At 41.1% G+C, this 23,595-nt stretch overlaps 1 protein-coding gene across 1 annotated transcript in view; it reads right to left on the reverse strand.

Moving 5' to 3' along the window:
- Window positions 1–23,595, reverse strand: part of LOC126106344 (uncharacterized) — a 261,730-nt gene that overhangs the window by 105,956 nt on the left and 132,179 nt on the right. Inside the window, exons 14-15 of the mRNA XM_049912595.1 lie at window positions 16,420–16,550; window positions 4,880–5,067 (exon numbers count right to left, since the gene is read on the reverse strand). Of these exons, the coding sequence (XP_049768552.1) occupies window positions 4,880–5,067; window positions 16,420–16,550 (319 nt within the window). The remainder of the gene's footprint in view (window positions 1–4,879; window positions 5,068–16,419; window positions 16,551–23,595) is intronic.

The following is a 23,595-nucleotide window of genomic DNA, read 5'->3' on the forward strand; positions in this document are numbered from 1 at the left end:
GTATCCGCGGACTCCACCGAATAGCACATGCGCCCTGCCGTTGCACTGCTTGCCACAGTTTCCTGTTGCGACCGCCAGTGGCGCATGGCATTGCCGCCGACCGAAGACGTCGCACCATTGATGAGCTGGGGCCTACAGTGCCCTCTGGCTACACGATATAACAGGAGTGCTGACCCCTAGTCAGGGAGTCTTGCAAACAGCTCGTTGCAGTCGTCAGTGGCGTCATTCGTTGTCTGGTTAGCTACCTCGCTGTGTGATTCAGTATTGTATAATGACTTAGGCCACGAATCAGGAATATTCTTTGGACACTAATTGGAACTGTATCTATGGTACACTCTTCGCTGTCAATAAAACTAAGTAACTGTTTTATACTAGCTGGTGCTTATTTGTCATTAATCGTTTTCCTGCCACCAGATTTTAGTCACAATCTGGTCACGTACTACTCCATATCCAAATTATGGTTGCCACACGTGGGCAGACATAAAAGTGGTGATGAGGATGGGATTGCTCATCTCAAAAGTGCTCCTTTCCACCCTCAGTCCAATGGTGAGGCTGAGCAGTTTATCCGAGCAACAGATGAGCAAACTTTGCGCCACCCACATGAGAGACCAAGCTTTGCTCACATTCCTTTCATCTTATCGTTCACAGCCTCACAACTGCCCATCGCCAGCACAGTTGTTTCATGGCCGTCACCACAGAACTTTGCTCACCCTGCTGCATCCGCCACTGTGTGCGACAGCGCCACTGCAGCCGCATGATTGCTTTGCGCCTAACACTCCTGTGTATTGCAGGTTGTTTGCCGGCCACTGCCGCTGGGGACAGGGTACCGTCGTCCGGTGGTTGGGTTCCCGCATATTTCTTGTTTCCACCCCTGTTGGCTTGCAGCACCGCCACTGCAATCAGCTGCGGCTTTGCCGTGTTAGTGAGACTGCCGCAAGCTTCCCGGTTGCAGACCCACAAGCGGACTTGCCCTGCTTCCTGGATGGCGGGTGTCCCTTATGGACCCCGCCCCCGCAGCCGTCGCCGCTGCAGGAGCCTTCCCTGATGGAAGTCAACATGGTTGTCCGGGCTGGTCCAGCCCGCCCTCCGGCTCTTCCTAGCCAGGACTCCATCGCTGCCTCTTTTCCTGGGTCATCTTCGCTGCCGCCCGAGGCTTCGTTGTTGTCCTCGAGCGTCCAGATGCGTTAAGTGTTGGGTCCATTGTGGCTGCTGCGCATTGCGTCCTTGGGGTCATTTCAGCTGGTTCCAGCTTCAGCGCAGGGCGAATACCGGGACGCAGGAGTCGATGCCACCCAGCCTCAGTCCGTTGGTTCCCCATCGCCTCACAGTAGCCACACCCCACCTTCGTCGTCAGGCCCTGCAGCACCTGAAGTCTTGGTGGCCTTTCAAGGGGGGAGGAATGTTGTATCCGCGAACCCAACCAAAAAGCGCGCGTGCCTTGCTGTCGCATCGTTTGCCACAGTTTCCCGTCACAACCGCCAGCGGCCCATGGCATTGCCACCGACTGAAGACATCGTGCCATTGCTGAGCTGGGGCCTACAGTGCCCTCTGGCTACACTATATAACAGGAGCGATGGCCCCAAGTCACGGAGTCTTGCAGACAGCTTGTCGCAGTCATCAGTGCCGTCATTTGTTGTCTGGTTAGCTAGCTCACTGTGTGATTCAGTATTGTATAATAACTTAGGCCACGAATCAGGAATATTCTTTGGAGACTAATTGGAGCTGCATTTATGGTACACTCTTCGCTGTCAATAAAGCTAAGTAACTGTTTTATGCTAGCTGGCACTTATTTGTCACTAATCGTTTTCCTGCCACCAGATTTTAGTCACAACCTGGTCACGTCCTACTCCATATCCAAATTATGGTTGCCACGCCCGGGCAGCCATAAAAAAAGTTAGTGGACACGCCTATGTAATGTGGAAGTGGCCACTAGATGCTGTGAGAGATGGATTCACCAGAGTGAGGCATGGAGTATTGTGTTGCCAGTAAAGAAGCAATAAGAGCGAACGGATTGGTCAGCAGAACTCAGTGACTCCAAACGTGGATCAGACATGTCACCCCAGAAACAAATCTGTCAGGGACATTTCAAATCTTCTAAAGGTGCTGTAATTTGACTGTGAAGTGAGAATGCAAAGGACAGCCACAGCTAAACTGGGACCAGGTGGTCCTCACATACTGACATCCAGGGACTGTCAAGCACTGAAGAGGAGTGTTGTAAAAAATTGAATGAAATCAGTGGAAGGAATCACTAGTGAGTTCCAAAGAGTTACCAGCAGTCAGGCTATGGCAATGACTGTGGGCAATGATTTGAACACAATGTGGTACAGTGGTAGAACAGCTCCTCATAAGCCACAGGTTTTTGTAGTCAGTGCTAAGTGATGCTTGAGATGATGTAAAGTGTGATGCCACTGGATAGTGGATGACTGGAAACAAGTGAGTGATTTGGAGTGATGAACATTTTATACCCATGGCAATACAATGGAAGTGTTTAGGTCGGGAATACCTGGAGAACGTTACTTGTGATCACTGTGAAGTACGCAGGATGGGGTGTTACGTTATGGGAGTGTTTTTCATGGTTATGGTGTGGTCCCCTTATTGCACTTATGAAAACACTAAATTTTGAAGGATTTCAACACAATTTACAGCATTGCGAACTGCATACAGTAGAGGAACAGTTCAGAGAGATGACTGTATCAGCTTTCTCATAAAACAGCAACTGTGAGGCAAGTTTTGTAGGCAATAACATTCCTGAAATGGACTAGCCAGCTCAGAGTCCTGAACAACTGTGGAATGAGTTAGAATGTCAACTGTGTTCCACAGTTCCAGTGTCACTACCTTCTTCAGGTTTGGTTCTTGAGGAAAAAATGGGCTGCCATTCTTCCACAGACATTCAGACACCTCACTGAAAGTGTCCCCAGCAGAATTCAAGCTGTAATAAAGGTGAAGAGGTGACACACACCACATTACTGTTCACTAATAGGTGTCTGAATACTTCTGATCAGATAGTGTATTACAGCTGCACTGACTTCACATTTTGAGTCCAAGTAATCTGATGAACTATACAAAGAGTAGCTAATAATGTATTATTTTACTTTATGTTTAAATATTCTGAGATTTTCAACCCAATGCATCCATCAAAGGAGTGGCTTACAAAACACTAAATACTGTTCATTAGCATCAGGGCATTACCAGTTGGATTAATAGAAGAGGTAGGGGGACTTAACAAAGAGCATCTCATTTCATTACAGGATTCTTTAATCTGTGTGAAAGCATTACAAAATGCTCAACAAATTCCTGTGGCAGACACAACAAGAGAGGCATGCATTGCAGAGTTTACTTTAGCTGTTCCGAATGTGTTAAATTTAAGAATAATTGGGGCAACTTATTTCTTCTTCACATAAATGTCTCTCAAAGTCAACACAAAAAGAAAATCAGAGAAATTTTACTGGCTATCATTCTCCACACATGACATTTGTGAATGGAACAGTAAAGGAGTGTAAACAGAGTGGTGCCAGAAGTACCCTCCTCCACGCACTGTGAAGTGACTTACAACGCACATGTGTAGATGTACATACACACTGAAGTGACAAAAGTCATGGGATAACTCCTAATATCGTGTCAGACCTCCTTTTGCCTTGCATAATGCAGCAACTCAATGTGGCATGGACTCAACTAGATATTGGAAGTCCCCTGAATAAATATTGAGCCATGCTGCCTTTATAGTTGTCCCTAACTGCTAAAGTGTGCCTGATGCAGAATTTTATGCACAAACTGACCTCTCAACTGTGTCCCATAAATGTTCGATGGCATTATGGCATTCACATTGGACAATCTGAGTGGCCAAATCATTCACTCAAATTGTCCAGAATGTTCTTCAAACAAATTGCAAACAGTTGTGGTTTGGTGATATGGTGCATTATCATCCACAAAAATTTCATCATTGTTCAGGAACGTGATGTCCATGAATGACTGCAGATGGTCTCTAAGTACCCAACCATAACCTTTTCCACTCAAAGAGCAGTTCAGCTGGACCAGAGGATGCAGTCCATTACATGTAAACACAGCCCACACCATTATGAAACCACCACCAACTTGCAAAGTGCCTTGTTAACAACCTGGATCCACGGCTTCATGGGGTCTGCACCACACTTGAACCCAGCTATCAGCCCTTAGCAACTGAAATCGGAGCTCATCTGATCGTGCCACAGTTTTCCAATCATCTAGGATCCAAGCAATATGGTCACAAGTCGAGGAGAAGCATTGCAGATGATGTCACAGTGTTACAAAGGTGCTGACATCGACCATCTGCTGCTATAGCCCATTAACACCAGATTTTGCCACCTGTCCAAATGGATACATTCATCATATGATACACATCGATTTCTGCAATGTTGCTTCTCTGGTAGCAACGCCAACTCTAACAGCTCTAGATTGTTACGTCCACGCTGTTGGCCACTGTGTTGTCACTGGTGAGAGGTAATGCCTCAAATGTGGTAATATCAGCACACTCTTGACACTGTGGATCTCAGAATATTGAATTTGTTAATGATTTCCAAAATGGAATGTCAAATGTATTTAGCTCCATCTACCATTCTGCTTTCAAAGTCTGTTAATTCCCACAGTGCAGGCATAATCACATCAGAAAATTTTTCACACAAACCACCTGAGTACAGATGACAGCTCTGCCAATGCACTGACCTTTTATACCCTCTGTACACAATACTTCTGCCAATGCACTTCCCTTTTATACCTCGTGTACATGATTCTACTGCCAACTTTATATGTACAACTGCTATCCCATTACTTTTGTCACCTCAGTGTAGATCACAATATGAGAATTTATGTTTTGTGGCATGTACAAATCATGAGAGATGCTTACCCATTTCTTTGGAGCTGTGTGGAAACTCGCACCATCTGACCGAGGGCTGCCGCTGCAGTCTCTTCGACTCCGGCATTGCTGCACCTCAACAGGATATCCACGACTACAGACACACAGCAATCTGATGAGTCACTGCTCGATGATATTGCCTCAGTTTCACTGAGTTTCAGTGCGAGATCACAGAAAGCCTGCAGTCAGGGTAATCATTTTAAGTTTATTCATCAGTTATTATCATCACTATTATCATCAACATTATTTAGATATAAATTATCCATGTGATGGAAGGATCTTGGAATTCTTACACTTACTTCCCAACAGATTTATTTCTTATTGGTTTTTGTTGCTGATAAAATCATTCAGGTGAACTGTGATTTGCACAATGACAATATAAGACCCAAAAATAATTTTCATGTAGACTTTGCCTCTTGTTCAAGTTTCAAATTTGAGTCATATACTCTGGTGATAAGATATTCAACAAGCTCCCGTCTCACAAATTAAAAGATTGAAAATCCATACCAATTCAAAAGAAAATTGAAAATGTACTTCATTAGCCACTGTTTCTCAAATTAACTTAATACAGGGTGTACATAAAGTCTGGGAACGCTTTCAATTATTTATTGCACAGGAACTAAACATTGTACAGATGTCATACATATTGCACTTTGAAGAGAAACTCTGAAAGTTTTTTTTACAAACATTTGATATGCAAACCATGAGTGACCCAGCAGATGTCAATACGGTAATCAAATTCTTGCCATACCCATCCCAACATGGCATCGTCATCTGTGGCAGTAGCGTCCCGTATTCTCTCCCGGAGCTCTGCTAAATCACATGGTAGGGGCAGTACATACACCAGATCTTTAATGTGTCCCCACAGGAAAAAGTCACACAGAGTGAGATCTGGTGATCGGGGAAGCCATTTCATGAAACAGCTGTCCCCTTATGAAGCGCAGCCAATTGATCGATGTGGCACCTCTGTGTTCAGGTATCCACAAACATCACGACGCAAATGGGGTGGAGCCCCTTCCTGCTGATAGATGAATGGAGAGTCCAATTGCATTTGAGGCATCAACCATTGCTGCAACATGTCCAAGTAGGAATATCCAGTGACATGGCTCTCGGCGAAGTAGAATGGCCCATACAGTTTTCGACGTGACAAGGCACAAAAATCATTTACCTTTGGGGAATCATGCTCAAATTCAGTGCATTCGTGTGGATGCTTTTCAGATTCAACAATTATGCCTGTTTACTTTCCCATTAGTGTGAAAAGTGGCTTCATCGCTAAAAATTAAGCGATCAAAAATGCCATCCCCATCCTCATCCAGTTGTTGAAACTACGAACAAAACTCAAAATGCTTGTCTTTGTCGTCGTAATTGAGCTTCTGCACTAGCTCCAATTTGAATGGTTTCATAGGCAGCTTCTGTTCCAGGATTTTCCACACTGTCATTGGAGCCACTTCGAGTTCACAGGATGCACGACGCACCAATTTCTTTGGACTCCTTATGAATGTCTCTCGTACTTGCTCCACATTCACTTCACTCACACTGTGATGTCCACTTCTCTTTGTCAGGCACAAGCAACCCATTGTAATGAATTTGTTGTGCCAGTAGTAAATGGCCTTCCTTTTTGGTGGCTTCTTACTGTACTCGATTCTAAACATCAGTTGAACAGCAGTACCACACTTGTTTTCGTCGAACTCCAACACACAGAAAGCTCACTCTGCACCTGACTAGTGCTGAGTATCAGCAAATTACCAAACTACGCTGTGGCAGTATACATGAAACAAAATATTTCAGGGTTTCTCTTCTAAATGACATATGTATGATATCTGTACAATGTTTGGTTCTTATGCAATAAATAATTAAAAGTGTTCCCAGACTTTTTGTACACCCAGTATATAGATTCAGGGATTGAAAGTACTGTTAGCTACATGGCAAGTAATAGTATTTGTTACAGGGCATCATGTCAAACAGTAAAGTGTAGCCAGTGAGAAATAGCACGAGCTATGATGTCAACATGCACAGTGGCCACACGTTTGTTTTGTGTAGTGGGTGAAAGAGTTGGCTCTGACTTCCAGTAACTACCTGTTAGGGATCAGATTATGGGTCTAATGTTGCAGGCTGCATACTTTCTAAATCAAGATGCCACTATAACATCAGTGGTGTACTGCCTTGATGCCTTCCCGCCATAGTTCTTTAAGTATGATGAGTCTGAGAACAGTGGCGCTGTGGTTGCTTCCTACTCAACCACTCATTTTCTCTTACTGAAATGCACAGAAAGATAAGTCTGGTCATGACTTACAAAGCAACATCCCCACCTTGACCTCATATTTTAAGGAGAAAATAGCACACTTGGGAGATATCAGACCCAACAATCGATCCCACATGAAAATGAGGGCCATAATTGTGATAATACACAGTTATGACCTTCTGAATATATATACACATTTAGTGTGAATAAACATCAGCAACTGAAGAAATGGTGTTGATGATTTTTGATTATCAATTTAATCATGACAGTCAAGTTGAAGAACAGTGCAATTCCTGCAAATGTACTTCAGTTTTACAGTTTCAGCTTTTTATCCAAATAAAATAATACACAATAGTGATATTAGTAATTAAATAACATTATTCTTTAATGAAATACGGTCATTTCATTAATATACACTGCATTTGTGAATCATAACATAAAAGTTTCAAAGTGCAATGATCTCTGTCTCTAACTACAGGTTATAAACCACATATTTTGACACAATAAACAAAGTACTACCACTTGTATCTTTGCTAACATTACGAACACTGGCATCTGCAGTGGGGTGGAGCAAGTGAAAACAGCCGGTGCACACAAAGTTTAAGAGCTGTCCATGCAGCCAATCATAACTGTGTGCCTTCAATATTATGGCCCAAATTTTCAAGCGGAATTGATTGCTGAGGATGATATCTTGCAAGTGAGCTTTTGATGACATTTCCTTGTCAGTATGTAAGTTGAGTACATGATCTTGCTGTTGTAAAGTACCAATCACAGAGGGAAATGATCAATTGTTGGGATCAGATGGTCTTTAACAAAGCTGTGTTTTGTGGCACTGTGGCAGGTGTAAGACGAAAATTTAGGGATGTAGTGTATACAATTGCATACGTCTTCTGATGGAGTGATGGAGGGGGAGTGATTTCTGGAAAAAGTTCCAGGCTATAGACCACACTTCAGACAAAAAACATGTAAATTTTGTTCAGTGCAAACAAATATATATCTGTGTGTTGTGTGTGTGTGTTTTGTGAAGTAACAGAATGGAACAACACATAAAGAGTGCAATGCAGACCATATTGCAGTATCCAATACTAACTCCTGATGCATATGCGAACTTATGTAACTTAATGAGCAAACATTGTAATGACATTCATTGACTAAATTAATGGAATTGAGGTATCGGAAACATAATAATAATGAAATACAGTTAAAGTAAGATAAAATATAACCATATACTTTGAAGTCTTATTGAGAGTGCATACTTGTGCATCCTTCTTTGGATAGCAATTTATCATAGATAATTACATAATTTGGAAAAAATCTGACATTATTACTAATACTGTCTGCCAGGTCATTAACACAAAACATGAACAGCAAGGTTTCCAACACACTTCCTTATAGTTCACCTGAAAATTACTTCTAATTCTGTCTACGATTTTAATCCTACTTTGTTGATAAATTTTGTTGAGTTCTCAAGAAATTATTAATCATATTCCTTTCTTTAATTCAATTTCATCTATGGCTTCTTTACAAGTGCATCTTGGAATAACATTCCATACTGATTAAATTTTATTGGCTGGGCTATCAGCTACACATGAGATGCGCATGTACCTGGATTCCAGTAATATGTTACAGTGCTTTTTGTAATAAAGATGACACTACTTCCAGACAATTGTGTATAAGCTCATTTTTCTACATATTGATCATTTGATATCCAGTGCTGGATAAACACCTCTATCTTGTCCATGCACTACATTATTTATCAATCGGCATCAATATTCCTCACATGTTTCCTAATGTCACCTATTCACATCCTATTGGAACCCAGCAAAAGAACTTCCTCGGTGCATCGACAATCCTGATTCCACTCCCTGTGTTATTCATTCATTCGTTCGTTCATCAAGCTCCATAGAACCCACAAGGAAAAGAACCTTCAGTAATGTGGAATCTATCAAGGTATACATTAATACAAGACAAGGGAATCATAGAAATTTAATCTGTAAAATGAATTACCAATAAACATTGACTGTACTGCTTAACACTATCTGTCCTTTCATCAGCTGAATATAATCAAGTACATTGCAAGGAAAGGCACTACTTTGACATCTACATCCACATCTACATCTGCTTCCTCAGTTATACTACATCTTTGCTGTTTATAATATATTTGTAGCTAAATTTGTATTTTCCAAGGAAATTATTCCTCTACACCTGTAACAATGGATGTTTGTTTACAAGCCACTTCTATATGTCACTTAGCTTTACAATAAGCCCTGATATCTGCCTTGTAGTTGACAAACTGAAACTCAGCAGGCGCAGTGCAAATGATAGCTGAACAGGCCTACAAATTATTCATAGCTAAAAGTTAAAGCCTTAATCTTACAAAGAAACAAACTACACCATTTCAAACATGCAGTAATGATCGTTTAACACAAGAAGTAAAAATTAATTTTCATACACTCCATGAAGCACAGTCCTTGATGTGCAGCTACCTAACAAAGTAAAATGGAATAAACTAATCATGAAGTTCATTTCATCTCGTTAAGCGCTTTGAAGCATCTCTCACTGTGTTGACCTAAAGACAGGACTGTTGTTTGAAAAAAAGCATATCTGTGTCATTAGCTGTACAATGGTATGTTTATTTTTGACCATTTTCAATTAATACAAACATCTCCATAGGAGAAAAACAAGGTACATCATTGGTTCAAACATACATTTGATGTATATTGTTTTTATCAACTAGTTTTGATTACTACAATCATCTACACAGGACAAAAATAGCGTACATCAGTGGTTCAAAGATACATTTGCAGTACACTGTTTTTCTCCTGTGAAGATGATTGTAATAATCGAAACCGGTAGAGAATAAACATACAGTTGTACATGGATAAAGTATGCTTTTCCTCCCAAATTATCTAACAGCTCTAGACATAGTTACAGAGTTTTGGCTTATTTTGAATATTTTCATTCCTTGTTATGTTATGCAATTGTCTCCTGGGGCAGTGAACCACAAACAAATAGTACTTTTGTTCAGCAGAAGCAAGCAGTAAGAATATTGTGTAACAGAGGCAAGTGCATGTCTCACATCTTTTTAAGGGTGTTGGAATTCTTACACTCATTTCTGAATGCATTTAACCCTACATGGTTTTTGCTGGTGATAATAAAAATCAGTATCAGCTAAACTGTGGTTTACACGGCCACGAGACAACACACAAAAGTAATTTTCAAGTGGACTTTGCCTCCTACTCCAAGTTTCAGAATGGAGTTACGTACTTTGATGGCAAGCTATTCTACAAGCACTTGTCTGATATAAAACAAGAAAATGGGAAACCTACCAGTTCAAAAGAAAATTAAAAAATATACCTCATTAGCCACTGTTTCAATAGTTATATGAATATTTAGATTCACAGATGTTGAAAGGTTCTGTTAACCACGTGTCAAGTAGTAGTTTTTGTTACAAATCTGTACAACAAGTAATAATGTTCTAAAAAAAATACCATTGGGTATTTATGTCAGTCTGGAAGCTCCTCCCAAATCCTTGTATCAATTTCAACCAAATTTGGTACACGAACAGGAAACTTTATGAGTATCAGCACTGTGTCATTTATAATCTACTAGCTCCAATAGGAGCAGTGATATTGGTGAACTTGCTTTTCCAGCACTTGCCATGTAGGCTGCCCTGCACAATAGGCATGTTTTGTAAGAATAGTATAGGCTTGCATTATCGAGCTGCTTTGCAGGGGGGCCTACACTTCAGGGGCGAGAAAGGTTTTTCCAGCCCCCAACATGTAGGTTACCCTATATAACAGATGTGATATTGAACTGCCTTATCGACTTTAATTGCTGGGCAGCCTACATGCCAGGGGCAAACAAATGATTTAGGCTGCTCAGCATGACTGGCGTGTTGTGGGAGTAGTATTGACCTGCACTATCAACTTGTTTTGCAGCAAGGTTAGCTTACTGGCACAGCTAGGGGAAGGTTGGGATGGATAGAGAGGGAATGGAGAGAGCAGGGGTGGGTGGCAGTTTTGGATAGATAGAGAAAGAGGGGTCAGAAGGGGATGGTCAAAGAGAGAGGTGGCAGCAGGGGAGGGACAGATAGTGTGTGGGACAAGGTGATAGACAGACAGGGGGAGTGTGTGTGTGTGTGTGTGTGTGTGTGTGTGTGTGTGTGTGTGTGTGTGTGTGTGATGGACAGACAGAGCAGAGGAGTAAGGAGGATATGAATACAGAGTTGTTGTTGGAGGGGGGGGGAGGGGGTGAGATGGACAGAGAGTGGGAGAAGATGGGCAGAGAGAGAGAGAGAGAGAGAGAGAGAGAGAGAGAGAGAGAGAGAGAGAGAGAACAGGTATTAGCATGCCTCACAGGGGCTACACGTGCAATGGCCATGGCTGAGCAGAGAGAGGGGGGTGGGGGAGGTAGATAATGAGACTGGTGGGAGAGGATGGGGAAGAATGAGTTAGACAGGGGTAGCAGAAATGAGGATAGGGACAGACAGAGATAGGGGAGAAGGTGATGGACAGAGAGGGAAGGATGCAAGAGGTAGGTGGATGGCGTGTAGGTTTAGACACTAAATGAATAAGATGAAGGTGAGATGGACACAGAGAGATGGAGGAGTATATGGAGAGATGGAGACATGAAAGATATGGTGAGAATTAGGGGGAGGAGGAAACAGGCAGAGAGAGGAGAAGATAATATGGAAAGGCAGATAGAGTGGGATGGAGGAGATGGAGTGATAAAGGTGGGAGAACAAGGTGGAAGGAGAGACAGGAGACGAAGAGATAGACAAAGAGAGGGGGGGAGGAGATGGTCTGTGCAATATAGGTGTGGAGTGCGTACATGAGCAAAGTCATGGGAAAAAGGCTAGTAGTAGATAAACAGCACATATGTTGTGTAATGCAGGAGGCAGCATCCGTTTAAAAGGTAGCAGCTTCCTTTCTGATTTACTTGATCAGATTTAAATGGCACAAATGTGAATAGCAGTAAACAGTAGATCAGTTTGGTTGGATGCAAACAGACATGCAGCATGATTTTCAAATGCTCTGTTTAAGTCATCAGTTCTTCAGTCATTCGTGCCCTCAACACCCCTCCTCACATATCAAATACCTATCATCATTCCACAACTCTAGTACCAAACTAGATACATCCAGCATCATGGCTATATCTTTGCTTGACACTAGCTCCAGTCTCCTTCTCCATTTCAACCATATGATTATTGAATACCTTAGCCTGTATGAAATATACACTCTGCAGTGGAGTGTGCACTGATATGAAACTTCCTGGCAGATTAAAACTGTGTGAAAACAGAAAAGTTGTGAGGATGGGTGGTGAGTTGCATTTGGGTAGCTTAGTCAACAAAGCAAATTGCCTGTGAAAGGCAAATGTCCCAAGCCTGAGTCTGACTCTGGCACACAGTTTCAGTCTGCCAATTTAGCTTGTAAACTGCGTCCTACCAAAATCCATGCTGCATTCAAGAGGAGATTAAAGCTTTATCTTTTATCATTGGCAAAGCTTCCCTCCTCTCTACACTTTTATCTTCCCTTTCTATTTCTCTTTTCTTCTCTCTGCCTTATCTGCTATTCTTACCCTATTATCTCTTGTTCTTCATCTGATCAGACAACTTCTGCAGTTGATTACTTCTGTACTCTTGTCATAGGTTTCTGTTAGATGTGCCTACTCACATACGAGAAGAAAATAATGGGGAAATTGCTTAATATTAATGAGACTAATATTTCTTAAATCTGCATATTATTATTACTATTATTATTATTATTACTACTGTTATTATTGTTATTATACATGGCTCCTGTACCACACACATTCTAACATTTACTCACTGAGGAATTCTGGTTACATGTAAGAAGTACCTGAAGGCATAACCTTGTCCAGTTAAATCCACACATATAAAACCACCAGACAGATTTTAACCAAACTAGGTGTACACATATCACTTGCTATATGGAAAGAATTGCTGTGGTGATAAGAACCACCTACCTCTCAAAGGGGGGGGGGGGGGGGGGGGGGGGGGGGGGAGTGAAATGAAGTGTAGATCATGATGTGCAGACAAACACCACTGAATGTATCTGAAAAATTATGTCATTCTATAGACATAATTCAGGAGAAATGACATTGTACACAAACATGAAATATTGCTGCATCATTCATGACATTTAAATTTATTACTTCTTTGCACCCAACTCTATTCTCAATATATTTTGCAGACAGCATCCACATATGCTGCTGAATGCACCTACAAAAGTATATTATTGTACTGCACATATTCCATGAGCTATGACATCATAAACATGGAGCTGCACAAAAATGAAAGTGTATGTGCACTTTCATTTTGAAAGTCTCCAGACATATAGGTAAAATATGTGTACAAATCTGTGCAAAAAGTATTAAATATACGTGACAGGTACATATGCAGACATAGCCATGAGTAAAAGGAAACCTCCAAAGCCTCTAGACTGATTTCAACCAAACTTGTTACACACATTACTTACTATCTGGAAAGAAATACTGTAGGGGTAAGAACCACAAGCCTCCTATTTGTGGTTGGAGTGAGATCATGGAGAGAAAAGGGTGGAAGAGATGGACAGAGAGAGACAGGAGGAAGGGGGAAGGAGGACAAGTATAGACATGGACACAAACATGTGGGAGGGAGATGGGCAGATAGAGAGAAGAAAAAGGATGGAGAAAGAGAAGAGGAGAAGATAGCCTGTGAGAGGGGGGAGGAGGAGATGTATTATAAAAGGGCGAGGAGATGAATTTTGGTAGGAGGGAAGAGGAAATGGACAGAGATGGAGAAGAGGAGGTGCACAGAGACAGGGAAGAGAAGAGGGAGAGACACAGATGGGGAAGGAGGAAATGGACAGACAGAGATGAGGGGTGAGGACATGGACAAGAGAGGGATAGGGGAGTAGATAGATGGGTTGAGAAGGCGATAGGGGGCAGTAGGAGATGGACTCATAGGGGATAGGTGTTGATGGACTGAGAGGGGAGGAGAAGATGGACTCAGGGGAGAGGAGGAGATGGACAGAGGGGCGAGGGGAGGGGCAGATGGGCAGAGTAGAGAGTAACAGGTGGACAAGAAGAGACACGTGAGGAGATGGACAGAGAGTGGTGGGTGGAGGGTATGGATAGAGAGAAGGGAGAAGAAGATGGACTAAAAGAATTGCAATAAATACATACCCAGGCACAGCAGGGCACTCAGCTAGCAAACTCATGTTGTTGTTGTTGTTGTTGTGGTCTTCAGTCCTGAGACTGGTTTGATGCAGCTCTCCATGCTACTCTATCCTGTGCAAGCTTCTTCATCTCCCAGTACATACTGCAACCTACATCCTTCTGAATCTGCTTGGTGCAGTCATCTCTTGGTCTCTCTCTATGATTTTTACCCTCCACGCTGCCCTCCAGTACTAAATTGGTGATCCCTTGATGCCTCAGAACATGTCCTACCAACCGATCCCTTCTTCTAGTCAAGTTGTGCCACAAACTTCTCTTCTCCCCAATCCTATTCAACACCTCCTAATTAGTTATGTGATCTACCCATCTAATCTTCAGCATTCTTCTGTAGCACCACATTTTGAAAGCTTCTGTTCTCTTCTTGTCTGAACTATTTATTGTCCATTTTTCACTTCCATATATGGCTACACTCCATACAAATACTTTCAGAAACGACTTCCTGACACTTAAATCTATACTCGATGTTAACAAATTTCTCTTCTTCAGAAACACTTTCCTTCCCATTGCCAGTCTACAGTTTATATCCTCTCTACTTCAACCATCATCAGTTATTTTGCTCCCCAAATAGCAAAACTCCTTTACTACTTTAAGTGTCTCATTTCCTAATCTAATTCCCTCAGCATCACCCGACTTAATTCGACTACATTCCATTATCTACGTTTTGCTTTTGTTGATGTTCATCTTATATCCTCCTTTCAAGATACTATCCATTCTGTTTAACTGCTCTTCCAAGTCCTTTGCTGTCTCTAACAAAATTACAATGTTGACGGCGAACCTCAAAGTTTTTATTTCTTCTTCATGGATTTTAATACCTACTCTGAATTTTTCTTTTGTTTCCTTCACTGCCTGCTCAATATACAGATTGAATAACTTCGGGGAGAGCCTACAGCCCTGTCTCACTTCCTTCCCAACCACTGCTTCCCTTTCAGGTTCCTCAACTCTTATAACTGCCATTTGGTTTCTATACAAATTGTAAATAGCCTTTCGCTCCCTATATTTTACCCCTGCCACCTTCAGAATTTGAAAGAGAGTATTCCAGTCAACATTGTCAAAAGCTTTCTCTAAGTCTACAAATGCTAGAAACATAGGTTTGCCTTTCCTTAATCTAGCTTCTGAGATAAGTCGTAGGGTCAGTATTGTCTCACTTGTTCCAATATTTCTACGGAATCCAAACTGATCTTCCCCGAGGTCGGCTTCTATCAGTTTTTCTACTCGTCTGTAGAGAATTCAGGTTAGTATCTTGCAGCTGTGACTTATTAAACTGATAGTTTGGTAATTTTCACATCTGTCAACATCTGCTTTCTTTGGGATTGGAATTATTATATTCTTCTTGAAGTCTGAGGGTATTTCGCTTGTCTCACACATCTTGCACACCAGATGGTAGAGTTTTGTCAGGACTGGCTCTCCCAAGGCTGTCAGTAGTTCTAATGGAATGTTGTCTACTCCCGGGGCCTTGTTTCGACTTAGGTCTTTCAGTGCTCTGTCAAACTCTTCACACAGTATCATATCTCCCATTTCGTCTTCATCTACATCCTCTTCCATTTCCATAATATTGTCCTCAAGTACATCGCCCTTGTATAGACCCTCTATATACTCCTTCCAATTTTCTGCTTTCTCTTCTTTGCTTAGAACTGGGTTTCCATCTGAGCTCTTGATATTCATACAAGTGGTTCTCTTTTCTCCAAACTCATAAAATAATAAATAATATTGCAATTTTATTGAAAAATCCATTATAAAACACCATACAGTGGACCAAGGTAGCTGATAAACAATGTATGTGGTTTTGCAAGCTGCTCTGCTTTTGATACTATAGGATTTACTAGTGGTGGGTGTGAAGTACATGGTAGTGGATGGGTCCATGAGGTGGGTTGTACAATAGGGCAGTTCCACAGATAGGAACCTGAGTGTAGGCTCAGTGGTGTGTGAATGTGATAAGAATTGACTAGGATGTTACAGAGATTGATGCATTTGAGGCCAGGTGATGGGGAGGTTCTTCTGAGTTTTTCTGAAAGTGGGAACTGTATTAATCAGATCTGCAAAATTACAATACCTTGAGATTCAGCCAGACACAGTGTATTGCATATTGCACATCCTCTGCTAGATGCTGGCTCTCTACATACAGTTCATCAGGAGATGTGCACAGTACAGCATCCACAGTGTTGGGAGAGGATGACATTTTGCCTATAACACCAATGAGCAGACATATTCAGCTGCAATAACCCAATTTATAAGTAATTCTCTTTGCTTAACCAGCAGCCACATTCATTTTCTCTAAATATTTATTCATTTTAATATATACAATGTCAAATAAAAATGGGAAATAAACAATGATAACAGGCAAAGGCCCCGAGTTCGAGTTTTGGTCTGGCATACAGTTTTTACCTGACAGGAAGTTTCAATCAATCATAATGTTTAGTGTGGTTTTAGTTGCCTGAGACTGCAGTTGTGTGTGTGAGTTGCATTTGCTTGATTGTGTGTGTGTATGTATGTGTGCCCCCCCCATGAACCATGGACCTTGCCATTGGTGGGGAGGCTTGTGTGCCTCAATGATACAGATAGCTGTACCGTAGGTACAACCACAATGGAGGGGTATCTGTTGAGAGGCCAGACAAACGTGTGGTTCCTGAAGAGGGGCAGCAGCCTTTTCAGTAGTTGCAGGGGCAACAGTCTGGATGATTGACTGATCTGGCCTTGTAACACTAACCAAAATGGCCTTGCTGTGCTGGTACTGTGAATGGCTGAGAGCAAGGGGAAACTACAGCCGTAATTTTTCCCAAGGGCATGCAGTTTTACTGTATGATTAAATGATGATGGCGTCCTCTTGGGTAAAATATTCTGGAGATAAAATAGTATCCCATTTGGATCTCCAGGTGGGGACTACTCAAGAGGACGTTGTTATGAGGAGAAAGAAAACTGGCATTCTACGAATCGGAGCGTGGAATGTCAGATCCCTTAATCGGGCAGGTAGGTTAGAAAATTTAAAATGGGAAATGGATAGGTTAAAGTTAGATATAGTGGGAATTAGTGAAGTTCGGTGGCAGGTGAATACAGGGTTATAAATACAAAATCAAATAGGGGTAATGCAGGAGCAGGTTTAATAATGAATAAAAAAATAGGAGTATGGGTAAGCTACTACAAACAGCATAGTGAACACATTATTGTGGCCAAGATAGACATGAAGCCCATGCCTACTACAGTACTACAAGTTTATATGCCAACTAGCTCTGCACATGATGAAGAAATTGATGAAATGTATGACGAGATAAAAGAAATTATTCAGGTAGTGAAAAGAGACGAAAATTTAATAGTCATGAGTGACTGGAATTCAAGAGTAGGAAAAGGGAGAGAAGGAAACATAGTACATGAATATGGATTGGGGCTAAGAAATGAAAGAGGAAGCTGCCTGGTAGAATTTTGTGCATAGCATAACTTAATCATGGCTAACACTTGGTTTAACAATCATGAAAGAAGGTTGTATACATGGAAGAACCCTGGAGATACTAAAAGGTTTCAGATAGATTATATAATGGTAAGACAGATATTTAGGAACCAGATTTTAAATTGCAAGACATTTCCAGGGGCAGATGTGGACTCTGATCACAATCTATTGGTTATGAACTGTCGATTAAAACTGAAGAAACTGCAAAAAGGTGGGAATTTGAGGAGATGGGACCTGGGCAAATTGAAAGAACCAGAGGTTCTACACAGCTTCAGTGAGAGCATTAGGGAATGATTGACAAGAATGGGGGAAAGAAATACAGTAGAAGAAGAATGGGTAGCTTTGAGGGATGAAATAGTGAAGGTAGCAGAGGATCGAGTAGGTAGAAAGGCGAGGGATAACAGAAATCTTTGGGTAACAGAAGAGATATTGAATTTAATTGATGGAAGGAGAAAATATAAAAATGCAGTAAATGAAGCAGGGAAAAAAGAATACAAACATTCCAAAAATGCGATTGACAGGAAGTGCAAAATGGCTAAGCAGGGATGGTTAGAGGACAAATGTAAGGATGTAGAAGCGCATATCAATAGCGGTAAGATAGATACTGCCTACAGGAAAATTAAAGAGGCGTTTGGAGAAAAGAGAACCACTTGCATCAATATCAAGAGCTCAGATGGAAACCCAGTTCTAAGCAAAGAAGGAAAAGTAGAAAGGTGGAAGGAGTATATAAAGGGTCTATACAAGGGCGATGTGCTTGAGAACAATATTATGGAAATGGAAGAGGATGTAGATGAAGATGAAAGGGAAGATATGATATTGCGTGAAGAGTTTGACAGAGCACTGAAAGACCTGAGTTGAAACAAGGCCCCCGGAGTAGACAACATTCCATTAGAACTACTGACAGCCTTGGGAGAGCCAGTCCTGACAAAACTCTACCATCTGGTGAGCAAGATGTATGAGACAGGCGAAATACCCTCAGACTTCAAGAAGAATATAATAATCCCAATCCCAAAGAAAGCAGGTGCTGACAGATGTGAAAATTACCAAACTATAAGTTTAATAAATCACAGCTGCAAAATGCTAACGCGAATTCTTTACAGACGAATGGAAAAACTGGTAGAAGCCAACCTTGGGGAAGATCAGTTTGGATTCTATAGAAATGTTGGAAAACGTGAGGCAATACTGACCGTACGACTTATCTTAGAAGAAAGATTAAGGAAAGGCAAACCTACGTTTCTAGCATTTGTAGACTTAGAGTTAGATTTTGACAATTTTGACTCGAATATTCTCTTTCAAATTCTGAAGGTGGCAGGGGTAAAACACAGGGAGCAAAAGGCTATTTACAATTTATACAGAAACCAGATGGCAGTTTTAAGAGTCGAGGAACCTGAAAGGGAAGCAGTGGTTGGGAAGGGAGTGAGACAGTGTTGTAGCCTCTCCCCGATGCTATTCGATCTGTATATTGAGCAAGCAGTAAAGGAAACAAAAGAAAAGTTCGGAGTAGGCATTAAAATGCATGGAGAAGAAATAAAAACTTTGAGGTTCACCGATGACATTGTAATTCTGACAGAGACAGCAAAGGATTTGGAAGAGCAGTTGAATGGAATGGACAGTGTCTTGAAAGGAGGGTATACGATGAACGTCAACAAAAGCAAAACAAGGCTAATGGAATGTAGTCGAACTAAGTTGGGTGATGCTGAGGGAATTAGATTAGGAAATGAGACACTTAAAGTAGTAAAGGAGTTTTGCTATTCGGGGAGCAAAATTACTGATGATGGTCGAAGTAGAGAGGATATAAAATGTAGACTGGCAATGGGAAGGAAAGCATTTCTGAAGAAGAGAAATTTGTTAACATCGAGTATAGATTTAAATGTCAGGAAGTTGTTTCTGAAAGTATTTGTATGGAGTGTAGCCATGTATGGAAGTGAAACGTGGACGATAAATAGCTTAGACAAGAAGAGAATAGAAGCTTTTGAAATGTGGTGCTACAGAAGAATGCTGACAATTAGATGGGTAGATCATGTAACTAATGAGGAGGTATTGAATAGAATTGGGGAGAAGAGGAGCTTGTGGCACAACTTGACTAGAAGAAGGGATCGGTTGGCAGGACATGTTCTGAGATATCGAGGGCTCACCAATTTAGTATTGGAGGGCAGTTTGGAGGGTAAAAATCGTAGAGAGAGACCAAGAGATGAATACACTAAGCAGATTTAGAAGGATGTAGGCTGCAGTAGGTACTGGGAGATGAAGAAGCTTGTACAGGATAGAGTAGCATGGAGAGCTGCATCAAACCAGTCTCAGGACTGAAGACCACAACAACAACAACAACATGTATGTGTGTCTATTGTTGACAAAGGCCATTGGCCGAAAGCTTTAAGTGTGAAAATCTTTTTGTTGTGCCTATCTGTGACTAAGCATGTTTGTTATATGGTGAGTAGCAACTTTCCTTCTCAGAATATTGTTATAATGTTTACCGAACTGGATTTGAATTTTCTAATTTGACACATTGCTTTAGTGTAATATGAAAGTCAGAAATGAATATTAGCACTCGGAAAGATGGGAGGTAAGTGTCCAGTTACCAGTCCTTCAGAACTTCTAAGCAATTCTTTTCCACAAGTTCATCTTATGTGGTAATGGTGATTATTGCAGTTTTATATCCAGAACCATAAGGGACTCTGCAGAAACTGTAATGTTGCTGATGACACAACTATATCAGTTAAGGGCACAAACACACTGACAACAGACACCGCCACAAGAATACTGGAACAGGCCTACAACTGGCTCACAGCTAATAATTTAACCCTTACACTTATAAAAACTCATATTTATCAAGTCCAAATAAACAAAAATGGCTCACAGTATGAACAGGAGGTATCAATGCAAATACACTGACAAACTGTGGGAAATGATTCCTGAGAGGAAAGGGAGCAGAAAAGATGATGTGGACGTATGGCTGGAAATATGTTCCACAGCAGGTACACCCACTTGAAGGTGGAGATCTTGACAGTGCAGATTTCAATGACTGAAAGCACACAAGGTAACACATTCAGCAAGCAGGAATGTTCTGTCTGTACTAGTGTTTCAGATGCAAACTCAAGAGGGCAGTGATCTGGAGCACCATCATGTAGTAGCTTTGTACCACCAAAGGCATGTCTTCCAGCAGCAGAGGCACAATCACCCACAGGAACTGCAGGTATGCCTCATCTGTGAGGCTTTCTGCAAGCATGACTGCTACCGTGAGCTGATCATCAGTAATATCTGTCCACATGCTGAAACTGAACAGGTGCTGATGGTTCACTGCCTCCATACACCTAAGACACAAGTACAGGCAGAACATTACTATTTGCCTGGTGTGTCCTCATGTGTGCTTTCAATCACTGAAACCTGCGTTATCAAAGATCTTATGGGTGTACCTCCTTTGGAATGCCTTTCTGGAAATGTGCCCATGATAGCTTTTCTGCTCCTTATCTCCTCAGGGATTGGTTCCTGCAGTTTGCGCCCATTCTGCAAAACCACCCTTTGTAGTGAAGTTTCTGGGTATCAAAATGAAACTGGTAAATTGTGTGCTCCTGCTGTTTGGTAAGTAATATGATACACTTATTATATTATATTGTCAGATATTAAAGCTTCTTGCAGAACGACATATTTTAGACCTATATTTATAATGCAGATATTATTAATACTTGAAATACGTACTTGAAATTGTTTTCATTCAAATTATGTATTTCAAAACTGTCATGCAAATTTTGTGTATTTGTGTTACTGTACATTATTATTACTATTATTATTATTATTATCAGTATTGGTATTGATTTGAAAGTTCCTGGCAAATTAAAACTGTGCACTGGATCAGGACTCAAAACCCACCTTAACTTGTAGATAATCTCCTACTCACACTTGATTTCCGGTCCAGTACATTGTTTTAATCTGTCATAAAGTTTCAAATCAGAGCACATTCTTCAGCAGAGAGAAAATACATTTCAGAAACAATCCCTTAGACTGTGGCTAAGCCATGTCTCTGAAGTATCCTTTACTCCTTGCTAATCCCTTATGGTATGCAGAAGTTCTGTCATGACTCGTGCCTGGATAGCTCAAGTGGTAGAGCAATTTCCCACAAAAGACAAAGGTGCCAGGCTCAAGTTCCCATCCAGAACATAGTTCTAATCTTCCAGGAAGTTTATAATTACAGCACACACTGCTGCAGAGGGAAAAATCATTCCTGATATTGATTGTAGACACAATCTGAAATAATAAATCAAAAATAAGTTGTACTTGAAATAGGTATGACTTGTTTTTGTCTGTGATGTGACTGATAACTATACATTTGGAGTCAGTTGTAGTGGTCTTGCCAGGAAGAGATGAGATTGTGTCAGACCTGTTTTTGATGTACTAGTATAGTGTAGAGCAAGATGTTATGGTGCTGTACTCTGGAACTTATTTTAACTGGATGTGGTAATCATAGAGGATTACTAATAAAAATATGTAAAAGAATACAAAACAGCCTGTAAGATTTCATTTAACAAATTTCTATTGAAAAGTTGAAATCCTCAAATCTGTTTTGGAAGCAAGATCTTACCAGTGGTTAAATTGTGCCAACAACAAAATTGACTGAGTTAACAATGAACAGAAGCTAGGTAATTTCAATTTCTTTCAATCACAGTTTCAAACTATGAGCAGTTCTAACTTCTATCTTTTATTTCTCCACAAAGTAAGTATTCATGCTAAGTCATGCTAAGTATTGTTATAATTTTGATAATTTCAATATAATACCAATAAGAGTATCCAGATTTATAATAGACTGAGATGGCACCAGTGCATGGAAAAGTTAACCGAAAGGCTGAATTCTGCCTGTTTTGCACCCAGAAATCTCTCTCATTGTGTTGACCTCCAGAAAAAGTAGCTACCATATTTTCACTCAGTTCTGTCTTGTGGTACAATCTTCTGTGGAATTACAGGTAATGTCAAAAAAGTATTAATTCCACACAACTTTGCAATAAGAATATTATATAATGTTGATAACCAAACATCTTGGAGAAGATACTTCAGGGAACTAAGGATTCTTACATTTGGATGTCAGTACATGTTGTGAATTGTGGTTAATTAGTATCATAACATTCATAATCTAAATGCAAACAATAGAAAATCCAGGATGGAATGTAACAATATTAGAGAAGGAAAGTTGCTACTCACCATATAGTGTAAATGCTAAGTCACAATAGGCACAGCAAAAGATTCACAAAATTATAGCTTTTGGCCAATAAGGCCTTTGTCAGCAATAGACACACATACACACATGCACCCACACACTCACGCAAACACAACTTGCACACACACCTGCAGTATCAGACAGATGAAACCACATTGCGAGCAGCAGCACCAGTGCATGATGGGAGTGACAACTGGGTGGGGGTAAGGAGGTCGTGGGATGGGGAGGGATAGTACGGTGGGAGTTGTGGACAGTGAAGTGCTGCAGTTTAGATGGTGGGCAGGAGAGAAGGTGGGGAGAGGGGAGGGGGTAAGCGGTGGAAAGGAGAGGAATAAAAAGATATTAAAAGATTGGGTGTGGTTGTGAAATGACGGCTGTGTAATGCTGGAATGGGAACAGGAAAGGGGCTGGATGGGAGAGGACAGTGACTAATGAAGATTAAGGCCAGGAGGGATACGGGAATGTAGGATATATTGCAGGGAAAGTTCCCACCTGCACAATTCGAAAAAGCTGGTGTTGGTGGGAAGGATCCATAGGGCACAGGCTGTGAAGCAGTCACTGAGATGAGGGATACCATATTG

This window comes from Schistocerca cancellata, chromosome 10 (assembly GCF_023864275.1).
Source record: "Schistocerca cancellata isolate TAMUIC-IGC-003103 chromosome 10, iqSchCanc2.1, whole genome shotgun sequence".
Taxonomy (NCBI): Eukaryota; Metazoa; Arthropoda; class Insecta; order Orthoptera; family Acrididae; genus Schistocerca; species Schistocerca cancellata.